This window comes from Carassius gibelio, chromosome A3 (genome assembly GCF_023724105.1).
Source record: "Carassius gibelio isolate Cgi1373 ecotype wild population from Czech Republic chromosome A3, carGib1.2-hapl.c, whole genome shotgun sequence".
In the NCBI taxonomy this organism is placed as follows: Eukaryota; Metazoa; Chordata; class Actinopteri; order Cypriniformes; family Cyprinidae; genus Carassius; species Carassius gibelio.
The window spans coordinates 21,375,277-21,387,947 of NC_068373.1; the positions used below are offsets into that span (position 1 = coordinate 21,375,277).

At 38.0% G+C, this 12,671-nt stretch overlaps 1 protein-coding gene across 5 annotated transcripts in view; it reads right to left on the reverse strand.

Moving 5' to 3' along the window:
* Positions 1–7,715: 7,715 nt before the first annotated feature.
* LOC127952035 (E3 ubiquitin-protein ligase SMURF1-like) overlaps positions 7,716–12,671 on the reverse strand; it is a 33,510-nt gene continuing 28,554 nt past the window's right edge. For 3 of the 5 annotated variants that reach the window (XM_052550286.1, XM_052550320.1, XM_052550304.1), the window contains 5 exons: positions 12,428–12,565; positions 11,980–12,100; positions 10,978–11,179; positions 10,389–10,473; positions 7,716–9,865 (listed from right to left, as the gene is read on the reverse strand). In XM_052550286.1, coding sequence (XP_052406246.1) covers positions 9,766–9,865; positions 10,389–10,473; positions 10,978–11,179; positions 11,980–12,100; positions 12,428–12,565 — 646 coding nt within the window. In that variant the 3' untranslated portion in view covers positions 7,716–9,765. The remainder of the gene's footprint in view (positions 9,866–10,388; positions 10,474–10,977; positions 11,180–11,979; positions 12,101–12,427; positions 12,566–12,671) is intronic. The other 2 variants (XM_052550312.1, XM_052550294.1) reach the window with 1 other exon arrangement.

Sequence of the window (12,671 nt, forward strand, 5' to 3'; positions counted from 1 at the left end):
GTGTGTGTGTGTGTGTGTGAGGCTGTTCTATTCTCACCTGACTGTTGCTCATTTGCAGACCTACTCCCGCACGACAAAAAAAAATGTTGTATATCCATCTACAATGAAATATAAATTATTATATTTTATTATTATTATTATTATTATTATTATTATTAATTGTTAGCTTTTTAGCCTTTATAATCAACAATACGGTTGGTTATACATCAAGTCAGCCCCTGAAAATTTATTTCATTTCAAATCATTTAACTAACCAGCTAATTTTCATTAAGAATATAGACAAAACATGTATTAATGTAATTGTCTATTGGCAATATGTTTAATCTGTTCTATATTTATTTATATTTATTAAAAATAACATCATTATCAATTTGCCACTTCTATAAATCAATTACTTAAAAAAATAATAATAATCACAGATCCCTTTACTCTTACTCTAATATATGTATCATGATACACTAATGATTAATTATTACTTAATACAAAATTATGTTTAATAATAGAAAACAAAATAACTCCACATGATGTTTCTCTCTCTGTGCCATTTAGTGCTTTCAGACAATGATGTGTGTCGTTAATAATTTATTTTGCATGGCTGCATAATGTAATGCCGAAATACACAATAATATGTTTTCAATTTCAAAAAGTAAATTAAAATAAATCATGATCGTTTTCTAAAGTATGTTTTCATGGGTGTTAATCGCTTCATTTTTGTTAGAAGAAAACACATCTGTCACACTGTGATAAAGGCTGAAAGTGAACGCAGCGAAGACGTACTGGTATTGGATGCGAGAACACACACACCACACGCACACACACACACACACACACACACACACACACACACACACACACACACACACACACACACACACACACACACCTTGTACTCTCTGATGTTCGCTCTGCTCTAGTGATGGCCGATTCGTGAACGAATCGTTCAATTTAACCGGTTCTTCTTAGTGAATCGGTTGAACCAGTTCACCAAATCGAACTGAATCGTTTGAAACGGTTCACGTCTCCAATAAGCATTAAACCACAAATGACTTAAACTGTTAACTTTTTTAATGTGCCTGACACTCCCTCTGAGTTCAAACAAACCAATATCCCGGAGTAATTCATGTACTCAAACAGTACACTCACTGAACTGCTGTGAAGACCGAACTGAAGATGAACACCGAGCCGAGCCAGATGACGAACGAACACGCCCACTGCTGGAGCAGTTCTCGTTCTCGAGTCAAGAACCGGTTGCATCGGTTTTCGGATCACCAGTACACTGAACCGAGAATCGTTTCTGTCGGACGCGTCCGATTTGAGAACCGATGAGCTGATTCTCGTTCTCGAGTCAAGAACCGGTTGCATCGGTTTTCGGATCACCAGTACACTGAATCGAGAACTGTTTCTTTCGGACGTGTCCGATTTGAAAACCGATGAACCAATGATACTGCGCATGCGTGTGGTTTTCAAAGGCAGTTTTCATAACTTAATTACAGTCTTATCACTGTATGATCATGTGATTGAAGCAATTAATATTGGAGCAAGAGAAACATTTTTAAAATATTTATTTAAAATATGAATGTATCTGTGTGTCTTAAAGGACTTTGTGTAAGCTATTTAATTGAGGATTCTGTTAAAGAGTTTTTTATGATTTTGTTTAGGTGTTGGACCATAATAATTGAGACGCTATGTTTAACATGAAACAAGGGATGATTTATGAAATACCTGTAGGCCTACTGTCATTATAGTTAATGATGAAGCATTCATAAATTGAGTTTGTATTAAATAAGCAATATTTTAATAAAATTGTATTAAAGTGTTCAGCAATACAAAAATTTTTTTCAACAATACAACTGCTGGAAAAGTGCAGTTACACACTGTAATTAACTCTAAATGTTTTACACACTATATTTAAAAGGTACTGCCTGTTGTTTGTAAATGACTAAAGTTATTGTGCATTATCAAAAAAAAAGAAAAAAAGAAAAAAAAAACATGTTGGAAAGAAAATTGAAAAGGCAGTTTTAAACAGAGATTTTAACCACTGTAGTGAAAAGCTGTAACAACATGCAACTTGACCCTCTCTTATGAGGGTAGGTTTGAATTCAGAAAAACAATCTGCCTAACTTTGTTAGGACTCAGTCTGTTTCGCCTTTCTGAAATAATCTGACCCGTTTTCGAAAACACTCTCTCTGATGGCACAGATGTAGCAACTATGCAAAGTCTCCTCTTCATGACGGCTGTCAAACCTTCATATACTGCTTGCCTTGCTTTCCACCAAGCTAGTGGGTCTTCCGTTCTTGGAATCAAGGTCTCTGCAAGATACCCTCTCATTTCAGCCACTGCAGTGGATGTTGGGTTGCTGATGCTGACTGCATCAGCCACTCTTTCATCAAAATCCTCCCAGACTGAAGACTGCTGTTCAGAAGACGGAGGGGCTGGAGGAGATGTGTGCTCAGCTTGAGTTTGCTCACCTGTACTGGACCAAACCCTTGCAGCAGCTGAACTTATGCTTTTGGCTGCGTCATCTGCTGCAGCACTATCATGAAAGGCCCTTTGCTTAAATCTGGGGTCAAGAAAGGTAGCCTCAGAAAGCAGACGAATATGCTCTATGTTGTGGAAGCGATTTTGCATTTCCTCAGCCAGTTTGTTCATCATTGCAATAACTAGGCCATGTTTAGACACAGCACCCCGCAATCGCTGGACAATTTTTTGCAATCCTCTTGCCATCAAAATGACCTTGGATGCGGTCACATATCTGTTTTAATAAAAAGACAAAATAACTTAATTAGATCAAATATGTGTATATATATATATATATATATATATATATATATATATATATATATATATATATATATATATATATATATATATATATATATATATATATATATATATGAAAAGGAAATGAGCATAAACTAGGTGGGTTGAAATATGTCATTCACAAAGTATTTCACCAGTGGAAGCAGTTATGTTAAATTAATTTATACATACCTTTCAGCACTGATTTCAACAGTGACTTCTTCAAAGGGCTTTAAAATCTCACACACATCTTTGATTATGTCCCACTCTTCAAGTGTCAGGGTTGGAAGGCTGGGGTTGACCAATGCAAGCGTTGCAATGATTGCTTCTTTCTGCATCCAAAATCTTTTCAGCATGTAATAAGTGGAGTTCCACCTTGTTATTACATCCTGCTTAAGCTTCAGCTCTTCAAGGCCCATTTGTTTTTGTGTTGCTTTTAATCGCTCTGTTGCAACAGTGCTTCTGTGGACATATTCAGCAACATTCTTCACTTTTGCGAGTATCCCCTGAATTGGTTTTAAGCTTTCCCTCACAATTAAGTTTAAAGTGTGGGCAAAGCATGGCAAGTGCTTCCATTCAGCTTTACGGATAGCTGCTTTTATGTTGCTAGCATTGTCAGTGACACACGCAACAACTTTGTTTGCGATTCCCCACTCATCACAAATCTTTTTAAGTTCAGCTGCCAGATTGTCAGCAGTATGCCTCTCTGTAAATGAGAAGCAGTCTAGAAGAAATGATGAAAGTGTAAAACTTTCATCAATGAAATGACAAGTGACTGCCATAAAACTATTAGTTGTCCTTGATGTCCAGCAATCAGTGGTCAGACACACAGCTGAAGCTTTGCTGACTTTCACCATCACCTCTTCTTTAATTTTGCTGTAGAGCTGTGGTACCAGAGTGTTTGATATGGTCTTTCGGTTTGGTAAAACGTATGATGGATCAAGTGCCTTCAATAACCTTCTAAATCCTGTGTCATCAACAATTGAAAAAGGTTGTAAATCCAGTGCAATCATTTTGACCAACTCCTCATCAACTTTGCTTTGTCTGACAGGGGCAATTGGTGTTCTCACAAAGCTTGTTATTTGACTCTGTCTTGACCTTTGGACACTGGTGCCAGTTCCAGATGCAGAAGAAGTAGAAGCAGTATCTGAAGAGACGGTAGCTGTAGAAGCAGTACCTGAGTCTAATGTTGATTCTGTAGACTCCTCTTGTCTCACTTGCACAAGCAATGCAGTCGGATGCTTTGTTTGCAAGTGTCTTCTATAATTTGATGTGGATCCTCCTTGGCCTGACAAAATAATGCTACAAAGCTTGCATTTTGCTTTCTGGGGTCCAGCCTCATCAAAGTGAAGCCAAATATTGCTTCTTTTTCTGGAGGTCATCTTTTGTGGCTGTTCTTTCTACCTCTCTGCCTTGGTGGTTGTTTGTAACCTTTGGGGTGAGAGGTGTCAAAAGAAGGTGACCCTTCTCCCAAATCACTTTACAGCATACAGCTATGTGGGGGAAGGGTATACATGCCCTTTCACTTTTGAGGTTACAATCAGATTCCCTTAACAACAGAGAGTTTTAGCAGACTAACCAATAGAAAATTGATTGCTCTTTATTCCTCTTAAAATTTATTCTGGCAAGTATTTTAGCATTTACTGTAATGCTGTAAAAAAAAAGGTTTCTTGTGCTTTTCCAAATACACCATAACAGATTAATAGCATAAAACATATACTGTACAAGAAAATACATGCAAAATTAACAAATATTTTGTTATATTGTATATTGTTTGGAAGCAATTCATTGTTTGTAAAACTATAAAACTGAACATTAATTTATTTAATATAATCCATTTTTTTCAACAGTTTATTTAATTTCTAAACAAGATGATATAAAGATAAAAAATAATATAATCAAACTACAGCAAGAGCAAACAAGCGACTCCTTTTGAATCACACTTGCGTTTCTCGAATCTCGTTCTCGAGTAAAGAACCGGTTGCATCGGTTTTCGGATCACCAGTACACTGAATCGAGAACCGCTTCTTTCGGACGTGTCCGATTTGAGAACCGGTGAGCTGATGATACTGCGCATGCGTGATTCAGCGACAGCGTGTGTGATCTGAACTACCGAACCGAACAGTAATGTCACAGCACAGCAGCTGCAGCTCCGCCCGCCAGACGCCACAGAACTCTGAACCAGGCAATTGATGCCAACGTTGAACTCGGTTGAAACGAGGATAGTGAACAAATCCGGCGAAACGTAAGTTTACTTAATTACAAATAAACCGTAATGGATTATACATAAGTGGAGCATAGTTTCTGCGCTGATGAAGACTAATTTATTGACGCCATAACTGTAAAACATCCTAGTTTGCAGATCAATGCCTGTATATGTGTTGATGCTTTAGATACGTTTCTTAACATTCTGATTTTTGTATAGGATTATAATGATGTGTTAACTGACCGATGTTATGATTTCTGACTTGATATTTAAATGTGTTAAGCCCGCGATAGATTTGACGGCTTTGCGTCATCGCCAATGACGTCATTACGTCGAGCGTAAAAGAATCGGTGAACCGGTTTTTTAAACCGGTTTATTAAATCGAACTGTCCGAAAGAACCGGTTCGCGCAAAAGAACCGAACTTCCCATCACTACTCTGCTCGGCGCCCCTGTGGATTGAAAAACGCGCTGAATCCATGCAGACTCAGATCAGGGGAGGAGCCGGAACTTGATGCAGCTTGCCACCGTCTCAAATGAGATTTTAAAGGGGACTGAAGCGATCACTAATTAATTAATCAAATAATTTTTTAGGGGGGCTGGGCATAAGTTTAGGGGGGCTGAAGCCCCCCTAAAAAGGGCCTAGCGACGCCCCTGCTGAATGGAGCACAACGAACCAGTGTGGGGCATGTAGCAATGTAGGTTTAAGATGTTTTAATGGATGTGTAAATCATTTACCATTTAAGAACCAAAACAAAAATCCAAACCACAAAGTTTAGTAGCATAGTGGCTCTCAAGCCCCAAAAAGGACACACATACAGTACATGAAAAAAAAATAAAAAAAATAAATAAATATATATATATATATATATATATATATATATATATATATATATATATATATATATATATATATATATATATTAATAATAATAGTAATAATAGTAATAATAATAATAATAAATGTAAAAAATAAATAAATTAAAATAGTTCACTTGTATCCAAGACGTTTAAAACCATACAAAAGCTTTGTGTGAGAGAGCTCTTGCTTGACATCTCAGGTCACCATTCAAGTTCATTGTATGGAGAAGAGCTGCTTGGTTAAATATGTTTTTTTGGGTTATAAAGAAGAAAGGAAGCTATACCTGTTTGGAATGACATTATGGTGAGTAAAATTTTCTAAAATTCTCAAAAATGCTCTCCTGTCTGGTAACATTTCTCTATGGATATAATTTTATTAAATAAAAATGCTTTCAGGAAAACAGGCAGGGAAGACATCGAAGGAAATTCCAGGATTGTTTTATTTGTATATATATTTTTTGGATTCACAGCATAAGTCATTAATTTTTTTTTCATCAATAATTTTCCAGACAATTTTAATGCCGGAAAAGACACAGCAAACATTACCTGAGACAGTGTCGCATTTCCAATGAACTTTTGAAAGTGTTGTGTGCTCATGTGCACATATTGTTAGAGTGTTGGGCAATTAAGAAGTCATTAGTAAGCAGTCATTATTATGATTACTACAAAGGCAATTATATTTTCCATGACATAATGACAAGAGTTTCCCAATATATAAAATTTGTTTTACTTCCTGACAAAATATTGCTACATTTTTAATGTATAGTCTACACATTTACTATTTTGATACTGCTGGAAGACAGTCAATCTACATGAAAGGCCATAAATTGAAAATGCCCACATGGGTCCAGTTGACTCCTTTTATAAAGTCAACTGTCTGAATGTAATTCTAAGCCAGTCCTGCAAACACCTTGGACGCAAGGCACTGCTTGTGCTGACAGTTACCAAAGGACATTATGTTCTCAGTCACCTGTTCCCTCATTATTTTTGTAGGCAAATAAAACAAATTATGCATAATTATGAGGGTCAGTCCGCTTATTTTACTAGATACCCCAAAAATGAACATTTCTTGAAAATGTACTCACCCTCTGGCCTTCATAGACGTAAAACAGATTTCCTCTGCAGTGAATGGGTGCCGTCAGATTGAGAATTCAAACAGCTGATAAAAACATCACAATAATCCACAAGTAATCCAAACGACTCAAATCAGCCAATTAACATCTGGAAGCAAAAAGCTGTGTGTTTGCAAAAAACTCAAACATTGTCTCAGTCTAAAATACGAGTCTTCTATCCATAACGTTGCTTTCTCCAGTGAAAGTGTTTTGATGTGAGAGGACAACAGTGTGGTTAAAACATCTCGGCGGATTCACTTCTTACAAGCGCACAGCTTTTCACTTCAAGACATTAACTAATGGACAGGATCATTGTGATGTGATGATTATTGTTTGACGGCACCCATTCACTGCAGAGGATCGAGAATGTGATGCAATGTTACATTTCTCCCAATCTGTTCAGATGAAGAAAAAAACTAACTCAAATGCATCTTGGATGGCCTGAAAGTGAGTTAACTTATATAAAACCTATTATAACATATAATCATTGCGGTTAATAGTGTTCACCGTCTGTTTGATTGCATGACATTAACTAACTGCTCGATTTTTACCGTACATTTCTGCCATATGGACATCAAGTTGAGAATAGTCACCACTGATAAGCTATTGTTAAATATAATGTATTTGTGGGAAGAAAATTGGGTCAACTATCCCTTTAACATATATTACTGAATACAATTCACAATATACATGCAAACAAAGACAACCACAACAACAAAAAGCGCAAGAAGAAATGGACTGCAATTTAGTTTCTTTAATATAATCTTATTTACACTGAATTTTTCAGAAATGTTTAGTACATAGTAAGATACATTACTCTTGCATCGAATAAACAATGACACTCAGGACCTAATAATTGTACAATGTGATGATACTGGTCACATTACTGAGAAATATGAAAACAACTGTAACTTCAGGCAAAGTCCATACTCATTCTTCAAGTTCACTAGCCATTCCCACAATTACACAACATTAAACGTCTCCTCTTTTGTCTTTTATGTAAGTTTAAAAATGGTTCACTGCTCTAGGCATTTCCCGGTCTTATGGAAAAACAGAACACTTGTCAAAGACACAAATTCTGACCGATCCAACACACATTAAGTGAGAAAAGAGACATTTTAAGACAGAACCAAGAATATAAGGGTGATGGATTTTATTGCATATATCACAAATATGAACATGACCACCGGGGCCCTGCCTACTTTTGCTAACTCCGTCCAGGTCAAAGTTGGGGTGAACCCGTCCTCTTAACGTCCTGAAGAATCAGCAGCAGGTTTAAATACTTTGATTCATACATAAAATAAAAGAGATTAGTGTACAGCTTTCACAAGAACTCGGCCTTCTCTGAAAACTATGGAATAATGGTAATAGCAGCAATACTTAAAAGGACATTACATGGTAATAAATAATTGGTAAAAAAAAAAAAAAAAAGACAAAAGTGGTTGAATGAACACTATGAGGTTGTCTCATCCTTTCCATTTACAAAGAATAATTTGGTGCCATGCAACATAATGAAATCTGAGACACTCCCCTGATCTTTCACCACAACAAAACCTGGACCAAACCCCACTCCGAAGCCGAAGGGCATCAACATTCACCTGCAGGGGAATAAACGCTCCATGACGCCAGCCAAAGTGCTGAATGTTACTTGAAGCAGTGGTTTAAAGGAAAAAGACACACAAATAACAGTCTAGAGTTGAATTTCATGGTACATCAAGTTAAAATGGTTAATGCCAAGTTACCACATGATAATGGCAGGATTCATTAGAGATTAATCAGGGTCCATCAAATACGAATGACAAAAAGAGCTTCTTCAAAACATTCAACATCCACTTCCTTTGCAAAGCTGCACTTAGGGATCCATTTCTGGTGTGTTAACGGACACAATGGATCAGAAAGTTTTGCTTCAAAATCTGCCTATTAAAACACCATTCATTAAACATTACCTTTAAAAATATGCCTTCTGTTGAGAACAGAGGAATGCTCGCTGCATAAAAACAAGGTTTCATCTGATGAAAATACTGGCTTGCCAGGGCTTTGGCTCTTCTCTAGACTGCACACGATCGTTGTGCTTCAGCTGAAGAACATTAACACATGGGGCGCTGTGACATTCACTGTTTCCACAACAGGACTAAGACTCATGCATGTTCTTTATCTCAGACAAAAAAAGAAAAATAATTATTAATTTCTACAACGAGAACGCTGATGAGTGCAGGAAATCGAATACCACTGAAATGGCATTCTACAGCACTGAACAGGACGCAAGGAAATAAAGTAAAAAAGGAAATAAGAGGAGACGATCGCAAACATTACAACGCAGACCAACCATGTCCCAAGATGCATTTGCTGTAGGTAAACTGGTTTAATGGTCACAGGCTCGGTGTATGTTAAAATAGTCCACCCAGACTAAAACGTGAGCTCTACTTCATGTAGACCGCAGGCTCAGCGAGGCTTACAGTCAGACCCTCTCAACCCGCCGCTTCAGTGACAAAGACGATATGAACTGGACTTTCGAGAAACAAAACAAACGTTGACCAGATTTCTCTGTAACTTATTGTGGTAATGTGAAACAATTCCCGAATCACGTTGCGAGGAATCATTAGTCTTTGAGAGTTTTGCCCTTGGGTGGTCGCTCCCCTCCGCTGCAGTTTCAGGCTGGCGGTTGATGCTGAAGGCTGTCAGGAGACACCAGTCCGTCTGTCCTGGAGAGGGGGAGGGGGGTGAAAGGGGTGGCTGGGGCTGTTTGGTGGGTTTGCTGCCATTGCTGGCTGGCTGGACAGGGCACTCGCTCACTCCACTGCAAAGCCACACGTCTCCTCCACGGCGGTCAGGAGCTTCTCGTAGAGCTTCTCGTATGACTCGTAAGGCGGGATGTCGATCCGGTTGAAGCTGAAGGAATAAGAGAGAAGTCAGTATTTCAGCCTTCATTCCAACACACATATGTATCTTTAATTTGAGTACAGCACCAAATAGTGTCATATGACAATCCAGCTTTGGACCGTAGAAATAAATAGACATTTTTACATCCATTATCTGTGTGAAGTTCATAATGCTATGAAAGATGAAGTGACATTCAGCCAAGTATGGTGACCCATACTCAGAATTTGTGCTCTGCATTTAACCCATCCGAAATGCACACACACAGAGCAGTGAACACACACACACACTGTGAGCACACACCCGGAGCAGTGGGCAGCCATTTATGCTGCGGCGCCCAGGGAGCAGTTGGGGGTTCGATGCCTTGCTCAAGGGCACCTAAGTCGTGGTATTGAAGGTGGAGAGAGAGCTGTTCATGCACTACCCCCACCCACAATTCCGTCCGGCCCGAGACTAGAACCCACAACCCTTCGATTGGGAGTCCAACCCTCTAACCATTAGGCCACGACTTCCCCTAAGATGTTATGGATCTTACCATGTGTGGGCTTTGGGCAGGTTGTCGGTGTTGGCATCAATTAAATGAATAGTGAAGAGTCTTGGTCCTGCAGAACCTGTAGAACCTTACAAAGATACATTCTAGTTATCACTGTTCTCCAAATCATCACACTCAACAGAAGTGAGCACGAACACCCTATTTTAAAAAGGCAAAGAAATTCACAACTCATTTAGCTCTCATAATGTTCATAGTAAATCAGAATATTAAGCAGGATATAATCTAGAGTCGAACTTGATATTTTCGTTTGTACAGGAAATGTTTGAAACATGTTAGGCTACAGATTTATCAGTTAAAATGGCTGAAGAAAAATCGTTCAAATGATGAACAGATCATATTATAATGAGCATATCAATGTTTTTTTTTTTTTGCGTCAGAATTACATGCACTGATGAATTGTGCACAGTAAGGTCAGGGACTATAAATAAATTCTGGTTTCATGTTGCCTTAAGTCAGGGAATTTTTAACTAGGATTAAGGCCAATACTAACTGAAAAGTGGCAGACTTGGAAGCTTATGATTGCAAGCACATCAGGTGTATTGAAAGTGCACATGGCTTATCCATTATCCACCTTGCAGTGCTTTGAATCCTTGTAGAGGGACGCGTGTGGAGCCTGTGACGAACTGTAGCAGTCTGCCTCTCCTCTCCTCGTCAAACGATTCCACCGCCTGCCAGAACCACTTCACTATGTTACTGTCAGCCACACAGTGCTTCAGCCGTGTGTTGGCCTTCCAGTCGCTCAGATCGATCTTGCCCAGACCACCAATGATCAGCTACAATGCAGAGAGAAACCAAAATCATTTTTGACCTTTACACTACATTTACTGATAATAAGGAGAACAGAAAATGATGATGAGGGGGCAGGGAATGACATTTGATGGAGATACACTGCTCTTCTTGTTTAGGGTCAGCAAGACATTTATGTCACGAAAGATTTCTGTTTCAAATGAATGCTGTTCTTTCCATTCATCAGAAAAATCCTTAAATTATGATGATTTCTACAAAAATAATGTTTTCAAATGATAAAAAGAAATGTTTCTTGAGCAGCAAATCAGCATAGCAGAATGATTTCTGAAGGATCATGTGACACTGAAGACTGAAATTCAGCTTTGCAACACAATATTAATTACATTTTAAAATATACTAAAATAGAAAACTTATTTAAAATGTTTATAAATATTTCACAATGCTACTGTTTTACTGTATTTCTGATCAAACAAATGCAGCCTTGAGCCTTACAGACCTCAAATGATAACATTCAAGAATGAAAAAAAAATTGTATGACGTTATATCAATACTTAAACATTTCTTATTGGTAATTAAGTCTCACAAATTATATATGTAATTAGATTCCATCATTCCTAATATCTTCTATGCAAGAAATAAGAGTATATTTAAGTGTCTGAATTAAATAAAATAAAATAAAAAATGGGTTAAGATGTCATATTTAGAGTTATGATTCTCCTATTCATTATATAATACAAAAGGTCCGTCTCCTCCCCTTTTAATGTCTCTGACACTAGTCTGAGTGGTCTCTTCATCAGCCTATCCATTCAGCACGTGTCTGAATTACCTCAAGTTCCTTGTTGTCAAAAGGCTTGAGCAGATGCTGTGGTACGAGTTCGTTGAAGCCCTTCTGCAGAGCAAGGAACTGGGCCTCAATGCCTCGCATGAATCTCCAGTTGACATACAGCCTAACACAGACACAATCGATCATTAGAGACTTACAGAGGAACATGGAGAACACCAAGAGGCATCTGAAACCCTCAGTCCATCATTGACAACCTCGGATTCATTTCTGTTTGGCATTGACTCACACACAATAACGACTCCCATAAAAATAGACATTCCTTTAACATTCTTGAGCGGTAACATATATCCAGGGTTCACTCAATCAAATTAACAGTGGAAAAAGCAGCGATCCTAAAACCTCTGCCCAGCCCAACTAGCCATGTGACCGCTGCCCTCTGCTGGCTGACAGAGAGTGTCTGGTCAGTCCACATGCGTGCACCTCTTCATACCTCACATATTCTTTCTTATTCTCCTCTGTGACTGGGATGTTCTTGCCGTTTGGTTTCAGCTCATGTTGGAGGAATTTGCCAAAAGCATTATGTTCTACGCAGAAGGTGTGGTCCAAAACAGATGTGATGTCATTCTCTCTGAAAAACAGAAGACAAATATAGCCAAGTTATTTATAATGTTGCTTACATTCAACAGGCTACCCATTAACAACACATAAATAACAGAGCAGCTGTTACTACACAC